At 39.0% G+C, this 11,420-nt stretch overlaps 1 protein-coding gene across 1 annotated transcript; it reads left to right on the top strand.

The window, feature by feature from the left end:
• Nucleotides 1-1,135: 1,135 nt before the first annotated feature.
• LOC308366148 (disabled homolog 2-like) lies at nucleotides 1,136-10,797 on the top strand (the record flags this gene model as incomplete). The annotated part of the gene is made up of 5 exons (XM_080839783.1): nucleotides 1,136-1,244; nucleotides 1,443-1,576; nucleotides 8,728-8,826; nucleotides 8,930-9,061; nucleotides 10,690-10,797. 5 exons carry the CDS (start codon nucleotides 1,136-1,138, stop codon nucleotides 10,795-10,797), a joined length of 582 nt encoding a protein of 193 aa, XP_080695909.1.
• Nucleotides 10,798-11,420: the final 623 nt, after the last annotated feature.

The following is an 11,420-nucleotide window of genomic DNA, read 5'->3' as shown; positions in this document are numbered from 1 at the left end:
CTGAACTAGTGTGGTATGTTGTAAAGTAAAATTAAGTATAATTATAACATTTAGACACCGATAGGTGTAGTTGGCAAGGAGATTGAGAGAAATACACATTTTAATGAGTAATGTTACAAAATGGACCTAATGTTTGGGTCTAAAAATGGAGTGAATGTGAGGTACTAAACTAAAGTACTAAACTAAACTACACCCACTCGTATTCTCACTAGACTAGTACTCAGTACATTTCTATATGATGCATCATAAGTAGAGTAGAAGAAGAATAAGTGTTGGTAGAAATGGGCAGCAGTAAGAATGTACATAGTACAGAGCAGGTGGACAGACAGACAGACAGACAGACAGACAGACAGGTGGACATACAGGTGGACAGACAGACAGGTGGACAGACAGACAAATGCTGACTGCTCATATCTGTCAATGGATGAACATGAATATAGGGCCATTTACCTACATTGCAAGGTGTCGCATCACAAGATCCCTCGTGGGTAAATAAGGAAGAACAGCCTAACAGGATTTAATAGCTCAACCTTTGAGCCTATTACAACTTTGCTCAGCAGAATCTTCTCTGTGCATTCATACATTTTCTGTGTGCTGTTGCTGAAAGAAGGATATACGGTAAGTCTTACATCAATATACAAAAATGCATCAGTCCATTTTTGTATCTAAGGAGTTCAAAAAGATGATGAATGTCCGATCAGATTTGGCAGGGCCTTGATCTAATCATTATTAGGGTGCTGATGAGAAGGTTAGGGGAGTTTCCCCCCTTATCTAGCATGATAATACATCTGTCAGGATAGACTAGGAAACAATGACAACAATATTTCTATTTCTTTTTTATTACTGATCTATGAGGTGCTAAGATGTGTTGCCCTCAATGTTCCACTTATAAATTCGTTTTCAGATTCTACTTTCTGTTGTTTTTACTGTGGTACTGTTGTATTGTACTTAACATGCACTCTCTAAATTTATCTGCCTTTATCATCTATTTAGGCTTTCTATGGGTAATGTGCTCCTCTTGAGTGTCTTGCTGCTGTCTGTTTTCCTACAGTGAAAAGCTGCCAGTTGTCTTGAGAGCCCCTTGTTCCTCGCATTGTAAACCAGTCAGGCTCTTGACTTCAGCATGTCAACAGATATGGAAGCCACTCCTGTAACCAGTGATGATTTGGACTCTAAGACAACAACCACAACAGCAGCAGCTACTGTGGAAAGCAAGACTGTCTTCAGGAAGGAAAAAAAGAAAGGTAATGCATGTGTTTTATCTCCATAGATGTCAACCTTCATTGATGGATGACGATTCTAATTGAAGCATAATTTCTCAATTTCTTCTTTTGACAAAAAGTCCTGATTGCCAGTGGCTAATAGGAGGGAATGTACAATCTCTAGTGCAAAACCATTTTAGTGCTTCCTCTATTTCTCTGCTTTTTTATCTTTTATTTCAGAGAAGACAGATGAGTACTTGTTGACCAGGTTCCAGGGAGATGGTGTGAGATACAAAGCTAAGATGATTGGTGTGGATGATGTACCAGAACCTAGAGGGGACAAAATGAGCCAGGACTCAATGATGAAGCTTAAGGTTTGCTTGAGTCTTCATCTTGCACTAGCACTGGTACTAGCCTCTCTCTGTCTCCCTCAAAACCTCATTCCATTGAACCAATTTCAGTGTTTACCTTAGGTTTACAGGTTTTTTTTGGGGTGGGGGGGGGGGGGGGGGGTGTTCATGTGTTTCTTTTATTACAGTGCATGAAATGCCCTGTATTGTTATTCCTAGGCTTCTTCTTCTTCTTCTTCTTCTTCTTCTTCTTATTCTTGTTACCTTTTTCTGCGATTAATTCAGCCCGAACCGCTTAACGTAGAAACTTCATTCAAATTTTGTCGCGTAGGTCTTGTAAAGGACACTTATGCTATGTATTTTTCACTTTTCTAAACTTTACACTTTTTAAGATATTAAATAAAAACGAATCGAAATTTTCCCATTGACTTACTTTGGGCCATTATGACATCATAATAGGGTCTTTAAACTGGCTTGCACCTGTGCTTCACTGACAGCTGCGCCAAATCAAAGGAACCTCTTCTCTGTCCCTCTCAATTTAACTGTAACTAGGAACATTAAGACACCTTCCATTCTCTACTTTTTTTCTCTCCATCTCTCCATCTTTCTCTCTATCCCTCTCAGTCTATTTTCTCTCACACTCAATCTCTCTTCTTCACTCCATTTTTATCTCCTTTTTTCAATATTTTCACTCTCTATTTCTCTTTCACTCTTCTTTCCTTTTCTTCTTTCCTTCTTCAACTATTATTTCCTTCTTTCACTCTTCTTTCCTTTCTTCACTCTTCTTTCTTTTCTTCTTCCACTCTTCTTACTTTCTTCACTCTTCTTTCTTTTCTTCTTTCCTTCTTTCACTCTTCTTTCCTTCATCCTCTCTTCTCTCCTTTCTTCACTCTTCTATCCTTTCTTCTTTCCTTCTTCCACTCTTCTTTCCTTTCTTCTTTCCTTCTTTCACTCTTCTTTCTTTTCTTCTTCCTTTCCTAACTTTTGCATTTCATGCACTGGTATTTCCTTCAGGAAATGCATTTTCTAGTTCTTTCTTTATTTCTTGAATGATTTAGTCAACAAGATAAACCAAAAGATAAGGATTTTTACCCTGATTCTCTCTCCGCCTCCCTCTCTCTCTTGTGCACACACTGTAAAAAGGCAATTGATTTCTGTCACATCATCAGCTCAATATCCCAGTCTAAACTACATATGGACCAGCTATAGCACATCTACTATACATTTTATGTAGTAGTGATGTCCTATACCATGGCCCTATGTGAGCACTGATTTAATAGTGATTTGCTTTCTACAGCTTAAATTATTTTCAGAATTATCTGCTGAATGCCTTTCCAATATGAGGTTTTAAATATATTATAAATAGTAATCTTGCTCTTGATTGTCTTAAGCTACTGTTACCATGAGCTTACAACTCAAAGAAGAATGGAGAGAGGATTTGAATAACTAGTAGAGACGAACGAAAAATTATTACTAGTGAGAATGACACAAAGTGACTAATTTTCACAGGTTTCTTATTTTACTATACATGCTAAACCTGATCAGTATAGTTAGTGAGGAGGCTGATGCCCTCAAAAGATAGCTATCAACCAACTCCCTAGACTGGCTCGAACTCCTCAGACTAACGTGACCTCAGTCAAGGTAGATAGCTAGCAAGTTAGCTGGCAAACTAGTCATGAAAAGTGAGATGACGATACACATTAAAATACTTTCACAAACAGAAAACACAGCCGATTACCTACGTCGTCGTTATGTGCTCAAAATAGCTCTCACCCACAGAGGAGGGTTGCAAAAGTCAAAAAAGTAACCGTCATTTCCACAAGTGAGTTAACGTAAAAAATTGCTTTATTGAACATCCCACAAAGACCAATAATTAAATGTCACATATCTTAACTTTATTAGGTGGTCAATTGACAGTAAAATGCACAACAATGCTACGATACTATGCTATGAATTCATTTTCCAAGATTTTTTTTTTTAGATTTAGAACTATCTCTAGCTGGCAGCTGCTAGCATGTGTCGATATGAACTCATGTTAATATGTGTGAATATGAGCTTGTGTTAATATGAAGCTGCACAGGCAGGAAAAGGGTTATTTTCCTATTATAATTTTATTTAAATTTAATTTTTAAGTTAAATTATAAGTATAATATACAATTATATTGTAACATTAGCTAGACAAGTTTTTCATGTAAATGCAAAACCGTTTAAGATCATCTAAAAGTTGCATTTGATAACTAGCTAGTTAGCTAGCATGGCAACAAGACAACCATAGCAACCAGGAAACACTGTTTGCTGCATAGCCAGAAGGAACATTTAATTTCTCAAAATCAGCAGTCTTGGGTTCAAAGGTAGTCTTGGGTGTAAAGTGATCACAACCACTTGCGGATGATGTTATAGGCTTCACATTATACATTATACATTATACAACCCTGAGAAAAATAACATGACATAAATGGAGCAAGGCTTATTCTGATATCAAAAAGTTAGTGAATGAACGGGGAGAAATCCCATCTCCCCTTTGCCCTTCTCGAACCCGTCAATGTATTTTGCGATTCTGACTGTCAGAAGATTATTGTTTATAGTAGGCTAGTAGGTCAAAATGTCTACACCATTCCCACTCCATAACACAAAATAAACCCTTAAGAGATGGTGTGTGTGTGTGTGTGCAGTGGCGGCTCCTGAAAAAACTCTCAGGGGGGGCAATTTTTTTTGATAATGATTAAGGCAACCCATTCAGTAGGTACATTAAGTTAGCTGATTTACTCATACAGCAATACATTTTTGTCCACTATTGGCAGCAACCAACAGTAATATTTCCCCTCTTTCTACATAGAAAGTAGAGTAGAAAGTTACAGGTGGAACGCTATGGAAGAAAGTTACATTCAGTTTCATTATCCACATGTTGCAAATGTTGTATGATGTAACATAGCTGAACAGGACACATGATCACTAAGTCCACTAACAACATAAAGAAGGGGGCAACATAAGTCAAAACTAGCGATATTTATTGACTGGTCTTGAAAGTATTGGCTTACAAAAGCAAAATAAGTCATCACATAAAAAAATATTAATAGTTAGTTCACACTGTGAAACCTATGAAAGGTGACAGTGGTATATAGAAATACAGACCGCGTTAGCCACCTCACGAGCGCGATTTTTTTTATTTATTTATTTACCTCCCTTTGTAGATACCTGTTGAATGGATACATTTGGTCTAGGAAGTCCTAATTGTTTTTTTTTGGTCAATTTATCTTCATTAGTTTGCTGACTAAAAAGAAGTTTCTGTCAAAGAGCGGATGGAGTTGTTGTACTGAACAGGTACCATCTTGACATGCCTCTGTCGAAGCTGTGTGACGTCCTTATTGGCTTTTACCATAGGCTTCTACGTCCATTACTTATGACACGACATGGAGGTGCGAACCCCCGGAAGCCATAGAGAGTGCATTGAGAGCTCGGTTTTGTGAAAAAAATGGATTTAACATGGGAGTCAATGGGAGAGGTCTGGGTCGAAATTTTGAATCATTTGAATCACGACTTTTGCCTTGACTGTCTGGCTGTTACCTGATTGGACAATCACATTCAAAGGCATATCAGACGGTCTAGTGGTAGAATCCGACGAGCCGCCCCTGTGTGTGTGTTTGTGTGTGTGTCTGTGTCTGTGTCTGTGTCTGTGTCTGTGTATGTGCGTGCGTGCGTGCAGGGTGGGGGTATAGTAGTTTTGCTTAACCTCGCACTACAACTACATGGCATTTAGTTTTTGTTGACACAATGATGTCGCGTTCAGTAGACTGCGGTTAATACATGGTCCCTAAATTGATACCACACTATGGTGCACTGTGAGTCTATCAACTTTTAGTATGGCTCCACCTCCAGTTCAGTTCGCAAGCAGACCTTGTGTGTCTTTTTAAAGTACCAGTCACCAGTGTGGGTGTTGACGTCTTAAATGATTTAACATAATAATAACATTGCTTTAGCTTACAGGTTTAAACTTGCGTTAACGAGAGGTTAATCTCTCTCCACAATGAATGCTTTTCGGCCAAACTGAGATCGATAAACTGGGCTTTTCAAACTAATGTTAATAGTGGTGTTTGGGTATGACAGAACAACAGCATAATTTTAGGTAACTTGTATAGATAGGTATCACCAAAGCATGCATTGGCTAAAGAAAAGGCAAGGAGTAACATTGGCAGATTGTTCACAATTGAGTGCCGGTTGTGCCAGCTGTGCAGTCCCTGAATGGTAACGTTTTTTCGTAACTTCTGTTGCTATTAGCTAAGCTAAGTTACCCCATAAGCCCTTGGCTAGAGCTAGTCGAATGGCTACATGGATATTAAGTTATCATCATTTGATTAAAAATAAATTAGATAAGCAGTAATGTGCTTAGATGGTTGTGTTTAATGGTGCAGCTTGCCCCAGAATATAAACAAATTCTCACATTACTATGGTGTGTCACATACCGGAAAATCTCTGATAACAGTCAGAAATAAAGGAAGTAGTGGCAGCACGAAAGGATCAAAAGCTTGATAATCTTTCATTTGAGTTTCAGGAACCAGATATTTAAACGTAATGGTGATTTTAAAAAGCATCTGCTTTTGCCTGAAATGCCTCTATTCGTAAGTAATTCACCAGCTAGGCCTTAATCTGTTAATCCTTAAACTATCAAGATTATGTAAGCGCAATGGTTTGGTTGAAATGTAAGCACAGCACAGCGCAGCGCAGCACAGCACAGCACAGCACAGCACAGCACAGCACAGCACAGCACAGCACAGCACAGTTTACCTGGAGGTAACAATGATACTCCCAATGCTGAATCGTGACCATTGGGTTAAATGATGAAGCTTCACTTTGTCTTTACCTCCTGGTTGAAGCCAGGCTGGTGTTCTTTTCCTTGGTTTCTGTTGTACAGCAGCAGAGGTAGTTCTGTCAGCTTGTGTGAGGGAATGTCGCCACCTGCTGGTGTAGGTAGTAGCTTCACCTCATACTTGTGGATTTTGCTACAGATTTCTGTGGTACAATCTGCAAATAGATTGAATGGGAAGTCCCGCCCCTCTTCTTCGGCCAATTTGATTTTGCCTTCAGAGTCAGTCTGGAAAGGCGGCTATACCAACTTAGTTCAGCATTGTAAGGATCCTTGGAGCCAATCACAAACTGGCTATTGGCTACCTGGCGCGCCATTGGCGGATTTAAACTAACCACGACTACGTAACAAAATAGGTGTGTTAAACGGGTTTTTCAAAAACCTATAATGAATATCAGTTTATTCCGTTTACATGAGCACTAGAATAACCAGATAGTCTAACTACAAAACCCGATAATAATCTGTTTTTATAGTGTGCATCTAAACGCTCTCTATGATTACATTGAAAACGGGATGCAAAGTACGTCACCTTCATCGTTGGTCTGATTGGTTAAAGGAGTGTCCAATTACGTGACTGAAGTGGACCGCCATTGCGTTTTTTTGCCAGACTAACTGAGCAAATAAAATGCAGTGAAGGTGGCGGGGAATTCCCAGACAAGCAAATAGATAGAAGGGAAGTCACCAAATTCGCAGGAAGTGATCCACAAATGAGCAAAGCTTATTGCATTTGTAGAAACAGATGCAGAAATATGGAAATATCACTTTACATGTGAAAGTAAAGTAAGTTTTTTTATGGCTTTACACAATAATAAAATTTTTTAAAAATAACAGGTTTGTGGATAGTGAGATATTTGTGAATATTTTTCTACAGATTTCTGTGGTACAAATTGGACAAAAATGAAATAGATGATATTGAATTCTTGGGGGAAATCTATACGAAGAGATATGAATCTATGTGTTGTAGCTGTAGTTTGGAGGTCTGATATTTATTTATATTGACCGCTGCGAAAAACGAAATGGCCACTGTCATTGGCAACAGGTTTGGTGCTTCTAATTCACATCTTTCATATCATTCCACAAGTAGTCCGGTCATTTAACAGAAACTCATTTTAACTTGAAGTTAGCCAGGAATAGGTTGCTATGCATTTTTCATAGCGGAAATCACAAAACAGCAACAAAATCATTAAAAAGGTGTAGCCTATCGTTTTGGCAAGTTACCGTATAATAAGTGGGATAATGTATAGTCCACTGCGCATTAGGGGTTTAAATCACACCCATCATGGCGATTCGATTCAGTATCGATTTCCTGACCCAACGATTCGATTATTTTCGATACTCATGAATACACCACGATACGATTCGATTCGATTGGATTAATTTGTTCTTTTTTTTACCTTACAGGCTAGACAATGTTTCAGATTTGAAATAAATCAATGAAAGCTGTTATATCGTTATGCATTTTATTTGAGAAACAACAGCCAATAACAGAAGTAGAAAAGTTGTACTCCACCTAGGCCTATGACAACCTCATTCACTGAAAAATAATAATGCCCCTGTTATAGATTCTGAAAGGCCTTGCATAAAAAAGTACTGTACAAAGTACAAAGTGTTAAGTAACAAAAATAGTTCTATACCACATTCACTATAGAATAACAATACTCAACAAAATCAGCGCAAAAGTGCACTAGCAGCAAACGGTAACAAAAAATAGGCCTGTAGTTAATTCAATTTAAAATGACAATGCTCCACAAAATCAGTGCAATGAGTGCAAATGTGCACTAGTAGCAGCAAATGGTAACAAAAAATACCCCTGTAGGCCTACTTCATTCACTATAAAATAGAAATACTCATCAAAGTGCACTAGCAACAAAAAGTAAAAAAAATAAATAAAAAAAAACGATACTCTTGCGGACGTGTCGATGCATCGTATCGTCGGCTGTTGGATCGATGCATCGATGCAAAACGATTATTTTTTACACCCCTACTGCGCATAGGGGTCCTGTTCATCCCATCGAGATTTATCTTTCGATAATGACTGCCGTACTATACATTATCCCTTACATAACATACCATATATTTAGAGGGTAAATATTTAGTAATTAGATTCGCAGAAAAATTCGGAAACTTGCAGAAAAAAATCTTAAATGTGAGGACAGTGGGAGAGAAGGCTATAAAATGGAAGAAACTAGGAAAATCTTGAGGGTTTGTATCTCATTATAAATCAAATTAATAATATTTGTATCCAATGTGAAAAAGAGAGCTTGTTCATGTGGCACAGACATTGAGAAAGATACAATGTATTTATGTAACACAGGGAATGGCAGTAGCTGCTCGTTCCCAGGGCAAACACAAACAGAGGATCTGGGTGAACATTTCCATATCAGGAATGAAAATCATTGATGAGAAAACTGGGGTAAGTGAGACCCTTCCGTAGTTGTATTCATGAAAAGCATGACTGGACGTCAGCAGCCATCCTTCTTATATATTGCTTCTTTGTGATCCATTCCTTGTATCAGGTGATTGAGCATGAACATGCAGTGAATAAGATCTCCTTCATCGCCAGAGATGTTACAGACAACCGTGCTTTTGGTTATGTGTATGGAGCTGAAGGACAGCACCAATTCTTTGCAATTAAGACAGCTCAACAGGTAAGAGACTTACTTTTTGTGATGACTTCTGCTTTGTCAATATGTCTTCATGGAATGGTAGAATAGCATGAAGCTGAATTAGATATTTTATAATTAGAGAAATAGTGTATATCAGGCGTTTTCAACTGGTTTTGTCCCAGGGACCACCATTCTGACTAGAAGTAATTCACGGCCCACTGAGTTGCCTGCAAGCACTTGTGTTTGTAACCGCCACTGCCACGCCCCCTCCCCCTGCACAGATATTCTGCCTGTAGCACTTGTCAGTGTACTCTGGAAATGTGTTGAAATATCAAAGCGAATTTATAAAAATAAAGAAATTCAATGGTGAACTGATCAACATAGGCTCATGTCGCGGACCCCCTGCAATGCCTTCGCGGACCACCCGGGGGCCATGGACCCCCTGTTGAAAACCCCTGGTGGTCAATCTAACTCTATGCTATGTTCTATGCTAACTGTTTACAGTGAGTTTTTGAAGTAAAATCCGATTCCGTGGGATTCCTTGAAAATAAAACAAAACAAAAATTCAGTTTATTTTCTCAGATAAAATGTTTTTTTCATTTTTCTATTTAACATTTTGTAAACTTTGCAGTCAGGAAAGTCCTGATCTTGACACCCGGTGGATTTGAGAGGAGTAGACTTGAATGGGTTGATCTTCAATCTTCCAAATCCCTTTGGCTCTGAACAATGGGCACTGATTTTGTCATACGTTCATACTGTCAATACGTTCAATAGTGATTACTGCACATACGTGCCTTCCTTTGATTTGCACTGCTGCCTTTTCAGCAAAAGGTGTGCTGAACTACTCTCATTTCAAGAATTTTTGTGGTGCTAGAAAGTTTGTGAACTTAATCTGCATAAATTTGATCTGTCAAGTGTCAAGTCTTAACATTTCTTTAAGTGAACGCAGTTCAGGGAGTGTTGTATGTGGCACGGTGGCTCAGGTGCTTGCACTGCTGCCTCACAGCAAGAAAGTCATGGGTTTGATTCCTGCATGGGGTGTGTTGTCCTCCCAAGACATTCAGTACTCAGGTGGGCTATCTCCTGGACCTGTCTATGTGGAGTTTGTATTTTCTCCCCCAGAAATTCACAACAACCTCAGGCCTGTGTGTGTGTGTGTCCTGTGTCGCCTCCATATATCCTTGTGTGTTTTGCAGTGTGTCACTTGTGCTATTAAAAAAGTCTGATAATTATAGAATGTAAGCCTTCGTGAGATGGGCTAAATAAAAATAACGTATGGAATCTTTGGAAGTTTATTTTACAGGCTCAAAATCACATAGTCAATAACAACATAATGGTCAGTTTAAGGGATGTGGAAGGGCATTTAAAAAACAGGTCTGACAAGCTGTCCAGAACCCATAGCGATATTGGTATCTTCTTACATTGTAATCTCGTCTGCCACTTTCATTTTAAAGGGATTGCCCAACAATGCTATTGGTCAGCTTTAAGCAAACCTTTCACTAATTTCAGCCTGGCTCTGCCCACATAGTGGTTTTGATCACACCTTCACCATTTTCTACCATTTTGTTATACATTACATTATCACTACTGGCCAACTTTGCCTTAACTACATTATGCATGTCAGAACAGTAAATGCAAATAGGTTGTTCCAATTTTGTTTCCCTCCTCAGGCAGAACCTTTAGTCATTGACCTGAAGGACCTGTTCCAGTTAATCTTCAATTTGAAAACCAAAGACTCCCAGGATCCAGAGCAGGTGCGTACAATAAGACAGCAATGAGGGGGCCAATCAGTCCAGCAGGGCATAGTTGCCTTGGAGACCTGATATCATTGTGTGACGGGCAGTGGTTAAATTGGGCCGGGGCTGTCCGGGGCGGAGCCCCGGCACATAAGCTGCCGGGTCTGGAGTTCTGCAAAGCAGATCTGCTCAGCAGGTGCAGCCGATTTAGGCAGTCTGCCTAGTCCATTCACGAGCAATGTTGTCCTACTCATTTACAACTTTTCCATTGCTATTGCATTGCCAAATCTATGTTGTTTTAAAACACAAATCTAAATAATGGTAGGGAAAGGCTGGCCTAGACATCTGGAGCAAGTTTGAGAAGTAGGCATATCGCGCACGAAACTTGCGCAGCAGCTCCTCCTCCGCGATCAGACACACAACGTCAATCGGTCATCATCAGACATATCGAAGTAGACAGGTGAATGGCGAGGTAAGAGAAACAAAATTAAAGGGGCACGGTATTTTGAAAGAGGTCGATCATCACCAAAAGTCTAATATCATTAAATATGGGCTTGCATTTTCATTAAGCAGGATTATTAACCTTAGACATGCAGGGATAGCCTGCCGTGTCAACTCGCAAGCGCTAGTTAAAAAGAACAATGCTGCTAATTCTAAATGATTTA

Source organism: Sprattus sprattus (genome assembly GCF_963457725.1).
Source record: "Sprattus sprattus genome assembly, chromosome: 5".
NCBI classification, from domain to species: domain Eukaryota; kingdom Metazoa; phylum Chordata; class Actinopteri; order Clupeiformes; family Clupeidae; genus Sprattus; species Sprattus sprattus.
This window is presented reverse-complemented; position numbering and strand designations above follow the sequence as displayed.